General features: G+C 43.9%; 1 protein-coding gene across 1 annotated transcript in view; it reads right to left on the reverse strand.

Annotated features, from left to right (window-relative positions):
- Positions 1 to 17,707, reverse strand: part of ulk4 (unc-51 like kinase 4) — a 459,640-nt gene that overhangs the window by 179,112 nt on the left and 262,821 nt on the right. Inside the window, exons 28-29 of the mRNA XM_039736934.1 lie at positions 9,928 to 9,979; positions 3,533 to 3,671 (exon numbers count right to left, since the gene is read on the reverse strand). Coding sequence (XP_039592868.1) covers positions 3,533 to 3,671; positions 9,928 to 9,979 — 191 coding nt within the window. The remainder of the gene's footprint in view (positions 1 to 3,532; positions 3,672 to 9,927; positions 9,980 to 17,707) is intronic.

A 17,707-nucleotide genomic window follows, 5' to 3' on the forward strand; every position in this document is an offset into this window, starting at 1 on the left:
GGAAGAATGCCATAGGTGTACGGAGTTAAATAAGAAATGGAGGGAGAGACTGTGATGGGTTGGGGACAGACCAGGTAACCAAATTAATATAGGAAATTAATAAAAACAAGTTCCATATATAATCAGGGATTTCTGTAACCAATCAGTACCGGTTCTCAAGGAGAGTCTCTCCTGTGCGCTGTGTTTTCGCTCTTTAGAATGGGGTTCCCGAATGGAATGAGAACTTCCCGTTTCGTTGCTTTTTGAATAACTGTGACCGCAGAAGAGGCAGGACAACTGGAGCGGAACCAGAAGTGGCGTCAGCATTTGTCTCGAGGCTCATCCTCCTGACCGCGTGTGCAAGAGAAGAAGGCGGTGAAAAACATGGCACCTCGAGCACTCGGGTCGACCGTCTTATATATGTATGTGAATTTCTCCTTGGGATGAAAAAAGTATCTATCTATCCATCCATTTCCTAACCCGCTGAATCCGAAAACAGGGTCACGTGGGTCTGCTGGAGCCAATCCCAGCCAACACAGGGCACAAGGCAGGAACCAATCCTGGGCAGGGTGCCAACCCACCACAGGTATCTATCTATCTATTATATAGTGCCTTTCATATCAATCTATCTATCTATTATATAGTGCCTTTCACATCTATCTATCTATCTATCTATTATATAGTGCCTTTCCTATCTATCTATCTATCTATCTATCTATCTATCTTACTAATCGGATGAGAGCCTTGTAGATGCTCCCCTATGTGTACGCGTGCAGCAAACAGCGTCTGAAATTACAAGTGGCACAAAGAGATAGAGCACACTATTGTACATGTAGTTCAGTTTGGGTCAACCTTTTTTGTTTTCTTTCAATTATTATTTTTCACATTCTGGCTATGTTTATTTATGGAATATTTTGATATTTATTAATTAATGTTCAGTTTCTGTGGTGGGCTGGCGCTCTGCCCAAGGTTTGTTTTCTGCCTTGTGCCCTGGATTGGCTCCAGCAGACCCCTGTGACCCTGTAGTTAGGATATAGCGGGTTGGCTAATGGGTTTTGTAATATGCTAAGTGTCTATTACTTTTCTGTGTTATTTGCCCTGCCTCCTATTTGTGGAACCCAAGGAATCAGGGCCACCTGGTGATGCAACTACAGTGGGCATAGAAAAGAATCCCCCTTTTGAAATATTCAAATTTTTTTTTTTGCTTTACAGCCTTAAATGAAAACACACAAACCAATATTTTTTCCAGCTTTACTTACTCAATGCAACCGATAACATCAAAATGAAAGATATCACAGCTACAGTTTAGAAGAATAAAAAAAAAATCAAAAACAAGAACTCCTGAGATGAATAAAGGATCCCCACCTCCTAAACTCAGTCAGGTGTCAGTGCCCCCCATCTCCATTGCGGTTACTGGCTTTCTTCCACCTCTGATCAGTTGTAATGAGTGTGATTAGTGAAGCTGTTCCTGGAGCCTTCATTCCCTTCCTTGGCAGAGCAACTGACATTAAACAACTGACTATGGGTGGCAGGCCACTTTCAAAAGATCTCAGAGATAGAGTTGTGGACGGACATAAGGCAGGGGATGAGAGACCATAAAATCTCAAAGGCTTTATCAATACCAAGGAGCTCAGTAAAGTCCAAAATAAAGAAGTGTTTGGTACTACTAGGACCCTCCATGGATCCGGCCGTCCCTCCAAACTGGATGGAAGAGCAAGGAGGAAAATGTTAAGAGAAGCTACCAAGAGGCCAACTTTGAAGGAGTTACAGGATTTGATGGCAAACAGTGGTCATTGTGTGCATGTGACAACAATTTGACAAGCGCTCCACAAGTGTGGCTTGTTCGGGAGGGTCGCACTTCTCAAGAAAGGCCACGTTTGAGCCTTCCCAGAATGCACCTTGAAGATTCTGATGCCAAGTGGAAAAAGGTCTTATTATTTAGTCTCAATACCAAATGGTAGCCCTGGCGGAAATCCAATGCACCTCAAAATCCACAACACATCATTCCTACAGTAAAGTATGGAGGGGGCAGCATCCTGTTGTGGGGGTGTTTCTCTGCCACAGGGCCTGGTGGTCTCATTAGGGTAAAAGGAAAAATGGACGGGGGAAAATACCATCAAATTCTTGAGGAAAATCTGCTACCTTCTACCAGAAAGTTGAAGATGGGCAGAATGTTCACCTTTCAGCACAACAACGACCCGAAGCACAACACAAAATTGACCACACGGTGGCTGAAGATGAAAAAAGTGAATGTCCTCATGTGGCCAGTCAGAGCTCAGACCTAAAACACACTGAAAATCTGTGGAAAGATCTGAAGACAGCAGACCACCAACACTCACCATCCAATGTGACCGAACTTGAAGAGTGGAGGCAAATATTACTCAATGTAGATGTGCAAAGCTAATAGAGAAGAATCCCAAAAGACTCAAGGCTGTCGTTAAAGCAAAAGGGGGTTCAACTAAATGACAGTGACATGGTGATCCTTTATTATCTCAGTAGGTCTTGTTTTTGATTTTTGTATAATTTTTCTGAACTGTGATATCTTTTGCTTGGATGTCAGAGGTTGTATTGAGTAAGTAAAGCTGGGAAGAAATATTTTTGTGTGTTTTCATTTAAAGCTGTAAAGCAAAAAAAAAAATGTGAATAGTTCAAAGCGGGGATTCTTTTCTATAACCACTGTAAATAAAAGGAGAAGAGGCAGATCTCTCTGTGCAGGCTGGAGGCCTTCCTTTTCAATTTGGGTCTAGGCTGCCATGGGAGTCCAGACGTGTTTTTGTGGTGATTTGGAGACTAATTGTATGGCAGGATCACAACATAGATAACGTCAAAGATCAGAATTATACATGAGTCCCATCAGAGCACAACACAAGAAGAGCAAGCAATCCCTCAGCAGAGACAGTATGATGGGTCAAATGTTGAAAACAAATGGAATATGAAAGAGAGTGAAAGAGAGGAACGGGAAATTTTTAAAAACATTTGCTGGCACCAAATTATCTCCAGAATATCAGGAAATAATGTCAGCATCATTGCTGACAGACACTCTCTACCAAAATGAACGTGCAAATGTAGCTAAGAAAAATAAGACAAAAAAAAAAATGGACTCCATTAGGGAAGTCCAACACAAAGTAGGAGGCCAAGGCTTGAGGTGGGGAAAAAGACAGCCAAAAACGTAAAGGCAGAGACAAAACATAAAGACATACAGAAGGCCAATATCATTATGGCCCCAAGACAAAACGTCAAAGGACTGTGTAAGGTAATGCACAATTCTTGAGTCAAGTACTGCAGCAAGGATCCGCTTGTTTCCTTTGTTCTTCTCCTCTCATGAATGAAGCATGGATGGGAGTGGTCAGGGCTAAACTGCAGGAAAGAGGCGGGACCAGGGCGGAGCCCAAGGCCAACCTTGACAGCAATGTGCATCTCCATCCAATCATTTCTGCCGTTCGTTTCACATGCCAATTTCACGACAATCCCTTCTTTCAAATCTCATTAAAGATTTAAAACAAACAAGAAAAAAAAACAGGCAAGTAAAAGAGAGAAAAAAAAACAAACTTACTGTGGAATCAAGGACTCTGAAATGAGAGCCACAAGCTGACTGTTGGGATTTTGGTTCTCCCCTTTCTCAACAGTATCCTGATTGACCAGCAGTACGGTGATTTCTGACAGCAGCCGCAAACTGAAGACCCTCCACTCCACTTGGGAGACAAATGAATACGTGTTTAGGTAGATAGATAGATAGATAGATAGATAGATAGATAGATAGATAGATATTTTTTTATTTTTAAAAGCAAACTTTATTAAATAAACACAGGAATAAATACAAAAAAACACAGTAAAAACTCAAAATCTTAAGTCTTACAAAAACACGTACACACTTTCCTAATGATGAATATTCATTTTTAAACCATTACATATTCATATTGTTCTTGGAGTATATATTTATCTAATCCCCCCCATTGTTTCCACCCTCCAATCCCACTTATTCTCAATTTATCCACCCAATTTATAAAGGAATGAAACACCAAAGTCAAAGCACAAATTGCAAATTATCTTCATCACATACACAAAGCACATTATTCACGCACCACATTTCCTTAAACTTTGCTAAATTATTTGTGGACTTATAAAAATTAAAATCCACTAATATCCTACTTTCACATACTTTTCTAAAAAATACAACAACATTTTCATTTCCACTCCCAGTAATCTTGTTTTTACGGGTCTTCCATATTGACAGTTTTGCTTGCCCGATAATAAAATTAATTAAGTTCATATTTTCTCTGGTGTGTTTTGTAATTCTAACCCCAAACACAAACACCGTGCCATTATACGGGACCCCAGCCCTTCTACTATTCTTTCAATTTCACTAAAAAAGGTCTGGAGCCTCTCACAATACATAAATGCATGAAAGACACTTTCCCTCAGACCACAAAAGGGCAGCAATCTGAGACCCCCGGACATATAATCGATAAGAAGGAGTTCACCGCTAGTATCCCATGTACCAACCTCCACTGCAGGTCTCCCACCCTACTGGCCAATGGCGGCTTGTACAACGACCTCCATGCGGGGTTCAGTCCTTGAGGGGCTCCAAGCTTGTCTCTCCATGGTGTGTCGTGTCTTCGTGTCCTCAGCTGCTCCAGGTTGTTCACCTTCACACAAATCCTGTACAGCTGTTTCCCCGGCACTGTAGGTAGAGATAACGCCTCTAGAGAACTTAAGGCTAAAACATTAGTCTCACCATCCCTCAGTTCAACAGCCGGAGACACAGTAAGCGTTGGAAAAGGTGTTTCGTCAGTTGGCTTCAATTGTGATGAGAAAATTCCGTGCAGGAGTGTCATGGATTCCCTGTCCATTGATGATTGTACCTGCCACAGAAACTTCTCCATTAGGCGGACTGAGTGCACCCTGTCTCCACTGCTACCACTTGTGCACTTTTCCAAGTGTAATTTTCCCAGTCAATTATGTCCTTTATTGTGGTTATTCCATGTATTATGAAATGATTAATACAATTTTCAGAAAGTCCTGTAGCAGTGCCAACAGCAGGATTGTAGAACAGTGGTTCATGAAGGACCCAAAATGTGGAGAGGTCATCACAGTCCTTTTTTATCAACAGCAGTTGCCACGCTGCTAGAAGGCTTTTATAAAAACCTGGCACCTGTAAAGTCTTGATCTTATCTAAGTGGCACAGCAGTAAACTTTTCCCAAGTCCCATATGCCTGGCTTGTTTAAAGAAGAGTACGGCTAAGTTCATCCACTGGCTCTGCTCGACAGGATACAGCAGTTTTGAATGGTCTGAAGGCGGAAAGCAGCAATCCTGCTGGTAATGTCAATAAGTCCTTGTCCGCCTTCATCCAATGGTAAAAATAGAACGCCCTTCTGTATCCAATGGGTACCAGTCCAAAAAAAATCCATGATCGCCTTCTGTATCTGCTGAACAAGCAAAGGTGGAGGTTGTAGACAAATACACTTATGCCACAGGCTGGAGGTCACCAGGTTATTAATGACCAGCATCCGTCCTCTATAGGATAACTGAGGGAGTATCCACTTCCACTTGGCAAGCCGAGCTGTAACCTTGTCCAACAGACCCTCCCAGTTCTTTTGGATGTAGTGGTCATCTCCGAGATGGACTCCCAGGTACAGGAAGCCTCCAGTTGTCCACTGCAGACCCCTTCAGTCGAGGAGGACTACATCCTTCCAGTTCCCAACCAACACTGCACTACTTTTGTTCCAATTCACTTTAGCCGAAGATGCTTTGCTGTAATTCCTCAGACAATCAGTTAATTTGTCCAAATCCTTCTGGCTTGTGATGACCACAGCAAGATCATCTGCATAAGCAGTGACTTTCACAGGGTCCATGTTGCAGTTGGGGATGGAGAGACCAGTCAGCACCTTCCTCAGGTGCACCAGGAAAGGCTCCAGCGCCAGAGCATATAACATGCCGGACAAAGAACAGCCCTGTCTGACTCCTCTTCTGACACTGAAAGGTGCACACAAGCCACCATTGACCTTTATGATACCAGAAATGTCACTATAAAGTAAACGAATATGTTTAATAAAAGACCCCCCAAACCCAAACGCCTTCATGGCATTCCATAAAATGAGTGACTGACCCTGTCAAAAGCTTTTTCCTGGTCAAGAAAAATAAGACCAGTCTGAAAACCAAACAGTTCTGCAGCAGCCAAAATGTCCCGAATTAAAAAAATGTTATTAAAGATGGACCTGCCAGCCACGCAGTAATTCTGATCAGGATGCACCACTCTCCCTAAAACTTGGACCATCCTGTTGGCTAAGGCTTTAGAGAGAACTTTATAATCAGCGCATAAGAGAGACACAGGCCGCCAGTTCTTTATGAGACACAAGTCTCCTTCTTCGGCAGCAGCGTGATCACGGCTCTACGGCAGCTCTGCGGTAACAAGCCAGTTTTAAAACTCCATGGAACACTTCCAATAAGTCCAGGCCGATGACATCCCAGAACTCTTTATAAAACTCCACTGGTATTCCATCGATTCCGGGACCTTCCCTGTTTTCAGCTGTCCCAGGGCTGTGGTGAGTTCTGCAAAGGTCACCTCTCTATTTAGCTGTGCCACATCTGCATTGGGCAGCTGCAGTAAGTCCTGCAAAAGGCCTGTTGGTCTTCACTGCCACCATCTCCATCTGCAGCAAACAGAAGTTCATAAAATTCGGACCACCTGCCTTATTTCACTGGGCTCTTGTGTCTCACTGCCATCGGGTGTTCTTATGCAATGTAAGATTTTACTCTGCGAGTTTTTTTTCTCTAAACCAAAAAAATATTGAGTTGGTGCATCCATCTCAGTCAGTCGTTGAAACGGGCCCTCACTAAAGCCCCCTGAGCTCTGGTCTCAAGCAGGTGAGCCAACCCCAGTTTAGCAGAAGTCAGGCTCGCCTGAAGCTGCTCATTTGGACCCTTCTCTAGAAGCTGTTGAAATTCAGCTATTTTAATTTCTAAAGCTGCCATTTCTGACCGCAATACTTGGGTGACATTTCTGGTATACTCCTGACACAAGGCCCGGATGTGACTCTTCCCAACCTCCCACCACTGTTGTAAGCTGGTGAACTCCTTCTTCATAGCCTTCCAGCCTCCCCAGAAATGAACAAATAACTCTTTAAAGTTCTGATCTTTAAGGAGGAGTGTGTTAAAATGCCAGTATGGACTACGGGTTCTGTAAGTGTTACAAATAAGTGTACAACACACCAAACTGTGATCAGAGAATCCAGTAGGCACAATAGAGCACACCTTAAATAAACCTAACAGGTGCTTAAAACTATAAAAATGATCGAGTCTTGCCATTGAGATCGTATTTCCACTCGTCCTCCCCCAGGTGTATTGCCGACAGGCCCCATTTTAGCCCTCCATACATCTTCCAGCCCAATGTCCTTAATTATTTTACCTAAAGCTCGTGCTGAGCGAGGGTGCGGTTCCAGCCCATTATTTCTGTCTATTCTGGTATCAAGTGTACAATTAAAATCCCCTCCTAACACCACCACTTCCTCAGGGTCACACTTGGATAAAAGATCTCCTAACTTGTTAAAGAAGTGGAGCCTCTCCTCACCCTCATTCGGCGTACACATTAATGAAAGTGACGACACTGCCTTGAAGTTTCACCGTCACTTTCAGGAGTCCCTTTCACCAGCTCATCAGTGCTGCAAACTTCTACTTGAAGTCCTCCAAGAAATAAAATGGCCACTCCAGCACTAACATTTGTCCCATTACTAAATAAAATGTCCCCCTTCCAATCTCTGCTCCACTCCCACTGATTTTGCTCATCAATGTGGGTTTCTTGTAGAAAGGTGACATTCAAGTCTTTTTGTCTGATAAAATCAAACAATGCGACCCTCTTATCTGGACTTCTCCCACCGTTAATATTTAGGGTTCCTATGTGTACACTTGCCATGGTAACAGAATAGATAGATGAACACACAATGAAACACAGGGACCTCCACAAAGACTGTGGAGTAGATTTAACAGGGGGCTTAGCCATTAGGTGGTGTTTAGATTGGACTGTTTTCTCAGTTTACTTGTTAAATTCTTTAGCCTCACGAGCTCTTTAACATCAAACATTGCGGAGGCTGCTTTGTCTCGTCGCAACCCGCGGACAGACGATAGAAAGAGGTCAATGTCAGGGAAAAATTCGGCCACATCCACCCCCTTTTTTCCGGCGGTATTCACCAAAAACTCTTTCACACTTTGAGCGCTGTAACCCCCCCTGGCTTTTAACTCTGGGGGCTCCGAGGCAGCAGACCCATCGGAGATATTACCGTCGTCGTTTCTTCCCCGACACTCCCGCATTTGAGACGTTATCGGCCGTCTCCGCGAAGACGGAAAATCCTCCTGACAAGGACCATAGGCGGGATCCTCTCCAACGACCCCGAGCCCTGACTTAAAACAATTTTCTTTCGTGCCCGATCTTCTCTTTCTCCTTGCCTTTTTGAGCAGGACGTTTAAATTCACTTTTTTCCTCTGTCTCGTTGCTGCCTCCCTCATCCATATCAATTTCTCCCCACACACTTTCTGCTGCAGTCGCTGTTTGATCTACCGTTTCACTACCGCCTTCATTCGGCTCATCTCTGGGCGGCACTTGATTCTCCTGCCCTTCAGCTCTAGTAGCATTTTTATTCTTATCACCTTGCGCCTCTGCGCCATCAGCCACAATTTCGTGATCTTCCACTTTCTGCCCCTCTATTTCTGTATTTGTACGGCTAGTTTTCTTGTTCCCTGGTGTTTCTCAGGACACTGTTTAATTAAATGTGCTTCACTCCCGCACCCAAAACATTTCATTTCGTTAGAAGTGACGAAAATCACATAATCGAAACCGTCCACTCTAAACTTCATTGCCACATTTAATTCGTCATCCATTCTATTTAAAACCATAAAAACTTGTCTCCTAAATGACAAGACATGTTTTAAATCAGGCGATTTACAACCTAAAGGAATGTGCCGAATTTTCGATACCAGACGCCCATGCCGCTCCAACTCTTTCGCTATAGTTTCATTTTTGAGAAAAGGCGGCGCATTTGAAATTGTTACTCTACGGGACGGGACGGCTAAAGGGGAAACCTGTACAAAGGAGCCATTAATAACCACCCCCTTCTCAACCACTGTCGGAACTAAATCCACAGAGCTCAAAAAAACCACGATATTCCCGCTCATTCGTGAAGCTGACTTAATATTGTCACATCCGACCACTTCGCCTACCGCCAAAACCCCCGCCTCTAAAGGAACAAACTCCTCCGATATAAGTTTAATCCCATGGCGGCGGCTCAAACGCTCAAGATTAGCAGCCATTGCGGCTGCCGTGGCCTAAGCCACTCAGTACAAAAACAAGTGTAGCTGTTTTCACCAAAGAAAAGATAGAAATAAGAAACTAGAAAATTAGAAGAAAAAAGAATCACCACACTCACCTCAGCGTCCACCACCAGTTCCACTCGCTCACACTCAAGACAACCACCCAGCATGCACAGCGACAGCAAGAACAGGAAGGAGATAGATAGATAGATAGATAGATAGATAGATAGATAGATAGGAAAGGCACTATATAATAGATAGATAGATAGATAGATAGATAGATAGATAGATAAGGCACTATATGATAGATAGATAGATAGATAGATAGATAGATAGATAGATAGATAGATAGATAGATAGATAGAAAGGCACTATATGATAGATAGATAGATAGATAGATAGATAGATAGATAGATAGATAGATAGATAGATAGATAGATAAGGCACTATATAATAGATAGATAGATAGATAGATAGATAGATAGATAGATAGATAGATAGATAGATAAGGCACTATATGATAGATAGATAGATAGATAGATAGATAGATAGATAGATAGATAGATAGATACTTTATTAATTTAATTCACAATTAAAACTGCAATGGCCACATTCATTAAGAAACTCCGGATGCAAATGTAACTTACCGTTTCTGCTCACTGCTAACGAAACCATTGGTGGAAGAATAGACATGACCACCTAAAAAGGAAGAATAAAAGAATAAAACCCCATTTCAGCAACTCCCATCATGCCTCACTTGATTCCAAGCCAAACAGCGGGTTTTCCCATTTGCTGTTGCCCGGCTATGGCTTTGATTTAAGCGGGTCATTTAAACATGGCAGCTCACAGAGGATGCTATTATTTCAAGACATTAACCCTGCTCTGGTAACATAAAAAAGTTACATCAACAGTGTAAGAGCCATTTTCCTAGTAATATAAGATTCATAAATATTTTGCTAGATGACAAAGCATAATCTATGGGAGGTTCCCATAACCCCCATAAGTTGAGTGAAATTGGTATATTCTAGCTATTTCTATCTGCCTTGACTAAACATTATTCTTCAGTTAGTGACCACCCTTGCCATGTGTAAGGCGTAGAGGGCACAAGGTTTTAAACCGTGCCCGTGCCTATGGAGCTATTGAGTATGTGAAGTAACTTGTAAGAAAACACGCTTATTTAAGTGCAGAGCCATACGCTTAAGACGTACAGAAGAAGAAATTAAGAACTTTTAAGTATAGAACAAGTTAAGAATCTTTAAGTATAGAAGAAGGAGTAAAGAACTTTTAAGTACAGACATAACTAAAGTTTCTCAAGAATAGCTAAGTTTAGAGAAGATACATTTTTTCCTTGTTTTTTGCCTTTTATTCTACGTGTGTAACTACTTCTTTCTTTATTCTTTTGTGGATTATTTGCTTTTAACTTTCACTAAATATTTTTAAAAAACAAACTTTTGGACTGAGAGATTTCTTTTGGCACGCATTTTACCAGTGCTTGATCTCGCCTTATACTTCGGTGGCTACAGACAGTAGACCCCATGGTAAAAAAACGTACTGTTACCAGAATATAAGTCAGTCATTATCCAACCCGCTATATCCTAACACAGGGTCACGGGGGTCTGCTGGAGCCAATCCCAGCCAAAACAGGGTGCAAGGCAGGAAACAAACCCTGGGCAGGGTGCCAGCCCACCGCAGGGCACACCCAGCACACACTAGGGACAATTTAGGACCGCCAATGCACCTAACCTGGATGTGTTTGGGCTGTGGGAGGAAACCCACGCAGACACGGGGAGAACATGCAAACTCCACACAGGGAGGACCCGGGAAGCAAACCCTCTTCGAGAGCAAGTCAAATTAAATGAATTCAAAAGAAGTTAATTAGCAGAAAAAACATGACAATAATTAACAAAAGGGTGAGAATGAAAACCTGTAACTACTGGGGCCCTCCAGGACCAGAGTTGGGGACAATGGGTGGGCCTTTCTGGCAGCGTCTCACTTAACAGACTGTGGAGAATTGTTGTTCGGCGGGGTATGACATTGAATAGGGTGTACCACAAGGATCTATTCTGGGTGCGCTGCTCTTTTCAATCTCCACGCTTCCATGAGGTCAGATTATCTCAAAGGGCAAGGTGAGCTACCACAGCTATGCAGATGACACACGGCTTTATTTATCGACAGCGCCTGATGATCCTGATGCGCTTGGCTCACTGATTCAACTAAATAAGGAAAAAAACAGAAATCTTAGTGATTGGCAAACATGGACAATTTAGGACCACCAAGGCACCTAACCTGCATATCTTTGGACTGTCGGAGGAAACCCACGCAGACACGGGGAGAACACGCAAACTCCACGCAGGGAGGACCCGGGAAGTGAACCCAGGTCTCCTTACTGTGGCCACCGTGCCAATACAAAAACACTGTTTATTACAATTGTCACGCACGCGCGAGTAGGAGGCCACGGACGGATTCGAGCACACCTAGGAACGTATTCGCCGGCAGGGAATGGCGGGTACTAACTTTCTCCCTCTGCTTCCTCATAGGAAAAAAGACCTCCCTCCGCCATAGCTGACGGCTGACCGCAGTACGGCACTTCCGCCCTTGCCATGACGTCATCCTTCCCGTCCTCCCTCACGGTCCTTCCCAGCATCCTTGCACTTCCGGCTCCTCCCCTATAAAATGGCCGCGGACGCCACGGTTCGGCGTCGCGCTTATGAACAGTTATTTGTTTATGATTTTGACCTCTTTTGTTCATTGTGGAATCCCAACAATATACGGGGCCGGAGAACCCCAAACCTCTTTGCTGTCTCCTGCTCCATCTTTTACACAATATTATACAACAAGCGGTTGTACTCAAAATATTGACAAAACGTGGCGTATTTGTCTTAGGAACTTTCAAATAGCCTATAAAGAAGCAGATAGAGAAAGCATATTACAAAATCCAAATAATATCGCACAGCACTTCATGTGCCAGTTTCTGATTATTTTACATCACTGTAGGCCTAACTTTAACTGCTGGCATTGGTTGCTCAACCATTTGCTGTGCTCTCGGGGTCGCTTTCATCCCAGTTCAAACCATCTTCAATATCGTCCTCATGTTCACTGTCGACGTCACTCAAGCCACCAAAAGACGCCGTAACATCTTCACGAAACAATCCCTGTCGTTTCGCCATTGTGTTACGCTGTGCACGTCACAGGACCTCCAAATAAGTTAAGACTATCTAGATGACATGGAAGGTACTGTGGGATCCATTTGGCCCCAAACGCAAATAAGCATAAATCTATACTAATAAAAGGCAAAGCCCTCACTGACTGACTGACTGACTGACTGACTCACTGACTCATCACTAATTCTCCAACTTCCCGTGTGGGTGGAAGGCTGAAATTTGGCAGGCTCATTCCTTACAGCTTCCTTACAAAAGTTGGGCAGGTTTCATTTCGAAATTCTACGCGTAATGGTCATAACTGGAAGGTATTTTTCTCCATTTACTGTAATGGAGTTCAGCCAGTTCCGTGGGGAGCGGAGTTTCGTGTGACATCATCACGCCTCCCACGTAATCACGTGAACTGACTGTCAACGCACTACGTAGAAAACCAGGAAGAGCTCCAAAACGCGCTGAAGAAAACATGCATTATAAAGAACAAAGATTTTCAGTGAAGCAGGATTTAGTTATATGAAATGTAATCAAATGTGAAAAACTGGCTGTGCACAAATGTGGGTCCCCTTGTCATTGTGCTGATTTGAATGCCTGTCACTGCTCAATGCTGATTACTTGGTTGATGAGCTTGTTAAGCCTTGAACTTCACAGACAGGAGTGTCCATCATGAGTGGTCAAAGGTATTTAAGGTGGTCCATTGCAAGTTGTGCTTCCTTCCCTTTGACTCTCCTCTGAAGAGTGACAGACAGCATGGGATCCTCAAAGCAACTTTCAAAAGATCTGAAAACAAAGATTGTTGAGTCTCCTGGTTTAGGGGAAGGCTACAAAAAGCCATCTCAGAGGTTTAAACTGTCAGTGTCAACTGTAAGGAATGGAATCAGGAAATGGAAGGCCACAGGCACAGTTGCTGTTAAACCAACCCAGCAGGTCTGGCAGGCCAAGAAAAATACAGGAGCAGCATATGCAGAGGCAGGATTGTGAGAATGGTGACAGGCAACACAAAGATCACCTCCAAAGACCTGCAAGAACATCTCGCTGCAGATGGTGTATCTGTACATCATTCTACAATTCAGGACAATTTGCACAAAGAACATCTTTTATGGCAGGGTGATGAGACAGAAGCCCTTTCTGCACTCACGGCACAAACAGAGTCGCTTGATGTATGCCAATGCTCATTTAGACAAGCCAGAGTCATTTTGTAACAAAGTGCTTTGGACTGATGAGATGAAAATGGAGTTATTTGGTCAGAACAAAAAGCGGAAGAACACCACATTCCAAGAAAAACACCTGCTACCTCCTGTCAAATTTGGTGGAGGTCCCATCATGCTGTGGGGCTGTGTGGCAGTTCAGGGACTGGGGCCGTCGTTAAAGTCGAGGGTCGGATGAATTCAACCCAATATCAGCAGATTCTTGAGGATTATGTCCAAGCATCAGTCACAAAGTTGAAGTTACTTAAGCAGGGGTTGGATATTCAAACAAGACAATGACCCAAAACACAGTTGGAAATCTACAAAGACATTCATGCAGAGGGAGAAGTCCAATGTTCTGGAATGGCCATCACAGTCCCCTGACTTGAAAATCATTGACAATCTATGGGATGATTTGAAGCAGGTGATCCATCAAATTGAACTGAACTGGAGAGATTTGGTATGAAGAATGGTCAGAAATACCTCCATCCACAATCCAGACACTCATCACAGGCTATAGGAGGACAGCGTCTGGAGACTCAAAGGAGCAAAAGGAGGCTCAACTAAGTATTGATGTCATATCTCTGTTGCGGTGCCCACATTTATGCACCTGTCTAATTTTGTTATGATGTATATTTCATATTTTGTGTTAATCCAATAAACTTAATGTCACTGCTGAAATACTACTGTGTCCATAAGGCATGTCAGATATTAAAAGGAAGTTGCTACTTTGAAAGCTCAGCCAATGAGAAACAAGAATCCAAAGTATTAACAGGGCTTCCCAACCTTTTTCATATGATTGTATGCAGCCCGGTGGCACGGTGGCGCAGTTGTTAGTGCTGCTGCCTTGCAGTAAGGAGACCCAGGTTTGCTTTCCAGGTCCTCCCTGTGTGGAGTTTGCATGTTCTCCCCGTGTCTGTGTGGGTTTCCTCCCACAGTCCAAAGACATGCAGGTTAGGCGCATTGGTGATCCTAAATTGTCCCTAGTGTGTCCTTGGTGTGTGGGTGTGTGTGTGCGCCCTGCGGTGGGCTGGCGCTCTGCCCGGGGTTTGTTTCTTGCCTTGTGCCCTGTGTTGGCTGGGATTGGCTCCAGCAGACCCCCGCGACCCTGTAGTTAGGATATATAGCGGGTTGGATAATGGATGGATGTATGCAGCCCGCTACCAGCATCCGCAATACAACAGGTACCTCCATTGAAGTACTGGCTGCTCTTAGTCCGTGTTCTTCTACCCCCTCTGTTTTTGTACCCTTTAGCTCTGGCGTTGCCATGTCAGATTACTGGCATTAAATCATCAAGCCTCACTTGGCCTGAGTACTAATAATTAAGTCATAGGCCAGAGTTTATTAAGAAAGAAAAAAAAAAAAAAGACATCAAAAAGACACAGTGGACGGGAAAACAGATCTTTAAGTGCATCCTGATGGAAACAAAAAGCCAGCTGTGTAGCAGTGGCAGTTGGCATAACCATGGCTACGTATCGGGCTTGAGGATTTCTGACAGCTAATTGTCAGGCGGCAGCTGGGAGGTCTGCTTAATGATGAGAGTCGCCTTAAATGACCGAATGGCCATGTGCAGGAGGGGGGCACACGGGGCCACTTCAAATGTCCTCGGGCTGTTCCACTGTGTGTGTGTGTGTGTTTTATTATGAATTGTCCAAATTCACCGGTGCCAGGTGTTCCTCTGGAGATCTGCTGCAGATATCGATCAAACAGGTCTCCATTATCTTCACCTGGTCATCTAATTCAGGGCTGGAGAGGCCTGCTAGGTTAGATTGAACCAATGCTGGTCACAACACATGGCACACCGTCCAGGACCGTCTTAGATTAGATTAGATGAACTTTATTAAATCCTGCATGAAATTTAGATGAAACAGCAGCAGAAACATAAAAAAAAATCTACAAAGATACCAACTCACAGACTCTGTTGTGTCGCCAGCTCCCTATTGTTTGGGGGTCTGCTCCAGCTGATACTTAGCAGGCAGTATTTGGGGTCTTGCCTGAGTTAAGGTGAGCCTCCTCTGGCAGGTTAGTCAAGAACCCTGGCCTGCTTCTTGCCTGATGATGTTCTGGAAGCCTCACACCCATTAGGCTCTTTTGTTGAAGACTCAGGTTCATGACAGCGCCCACGAAAACAGCCACACAAAAGGGTGGCATCCACAAAAAAACCAAGCCAAAGAACGGCCTTGGAAGACATCAATAAAACTGTTAAAATAAATCAAATATTAATTCATTTTACGTTCATAGTCCGTGTGGGTCATCTGACCACTGTGCTCTGAAGCCCAGATTAGTGGAATGCCACAGTGGTGGTTGTCCTTTTGGAAAATTTTCACACAGGTTCTCTGGAGCTAAGCCAGAATGACCATCGGGTTGGTAGTTGGCTCATTTTTCAAAATATGAATTTATGTTACATCGAAAAATTGTATTTCGTGGCCCTAACGGAGTCCTAACGATATGGGTGGTGGGCATATGTCACTCTTTGCCACACCACAGCGAGTGAGACACACGGGAAGTACACAGAGGAGGTTATTTCGCTTCTTCTTGTCCAGCAGCGGGTGAGAGGAACTGAGAGTATGGTAGAGCTTTGAGCATGGGAAAGACAATACCTAAATAAATATATTATTAATTATTATTATTACTATGTTTATTATTATTAGACACAAGTTTCACTTTTTTTATGCCACTGTGTGCTATGAGTAAGAAGAACGACGAGTGTACAAAAGTGTGTCAGCGTGTGCTGCATTCTCTTTAATCTTAGCTGCCAGTTCACATAATGATGAATGCCCGTAATTGTCATGCCCATTGTAAGTGCCTTTGGGGGCAGATGGGCATTCCAACTGGAGGAATATAAGGGCTGAAGCAGTTTTGTCCCCCCATATGACAGGTGGTAGAGGTTCTCTCGACGAGTTCCACTTTGGACAGGAAAGTTGGGAGTCTGGAAGTGCCCGGGTGCCATAAGAGGGCACTGCCAGGGGAGGACCTCCCTGGTTTTTACATGACCCCAAAGTCCTTCTAAATAGGATACAATATGGCACCAGACGCATTTCCGGGCCCACCACCTCACTTTGGAGAGTCAGAGTCGGGAGATGGCGGGCGACGCTCAACAGGAGACAGACAAGAGTGAGAAGATTCACTTGTTTGGTTGTTTTGGCACACTTTGTAATTTATATTGTCTAATAAAATCCTTTATTTGAACCTGGGACTGTGTTGGGTAATATTGTGTCTAAGGTTTGGGGCTCAGTGGCACCCCCTTGTGGTCACACCATACATTAAGATTCTGCTTGATATGCTATTAACATCTGAACAGTATGTTGACATTTTACATTTATTCGCTTAGCAGACAATTTTGTCAAAAGAGGTCAACTATAACCGAGCAAGCATCAGTCTGGGGACTGTCTGGGAACAAAAGTGACAGGACAAGGGGACAAAATTGGTCGCCACAAGTGAAAATGCCAATGAGTTACAATCCCATAGATCCCAAAATCTAACAGCTAGTGTCAATTCGAGAGAAATTCACCAAACCAGAGGGTCTTCAAAAGCATTGAGGGACCCAGAAGTTTAAATGGAGATGGGCAGCTCACTTCACCAGCCAGCAGCTACACACAAAGAGAGTCCGGATGGAGATCTGAAGTCACACAGTGGCGGCATCACCAGCCGCCATTCCACAGCAGACCTGAAAAGTCGAAATGGAGGAGAGCGCCTTCAAGTGTCTCCATATACAGAGGTGCTGACCCAACTGACCACTCTGTAGGCAAGCATCAAGGATTTAAACTTAATACAGCGTGTGCCACTACATGGAGCCAAGGTAGTGATCTGAAGACAGTCTTGGCTGGTTGAACACCAGATGTGACACTGCATTTCGAATCATCTGCAGTCAGCTTGGTGGCACCTGCCAGCAGAGGGAGCAAAGCCCGGCCAGGAGTTGTGCTCCATTACTCCATCACGCGTTGCATAAAGTAAACCTGCCAGACGGACAGACCGTGGCAACCTGACCAGTGAAGGACAGCTGGTCATCGATCAACACCCCAAGGATGTGCATGGACCCGGCAGGTATGACAGATAATGAGCTGAAAGGAGATGGCATGTTGAACAGA

This window comes from Polypterus senegalus, chromosome 15 (assembly GCF_016835505.1).
Source record: "Polypterus senegalus isolate Bchr_013 chromosome 15, ASM1683550v1, whole genome shotgun sequence".
In the NCBI taxonomy this organism is placed as follows: Eukaryota; Metazoa; Chordata; class Cladistia; order Polypteriformes; family Polypteridae; genus Polypterus; species Polypterus senegalus.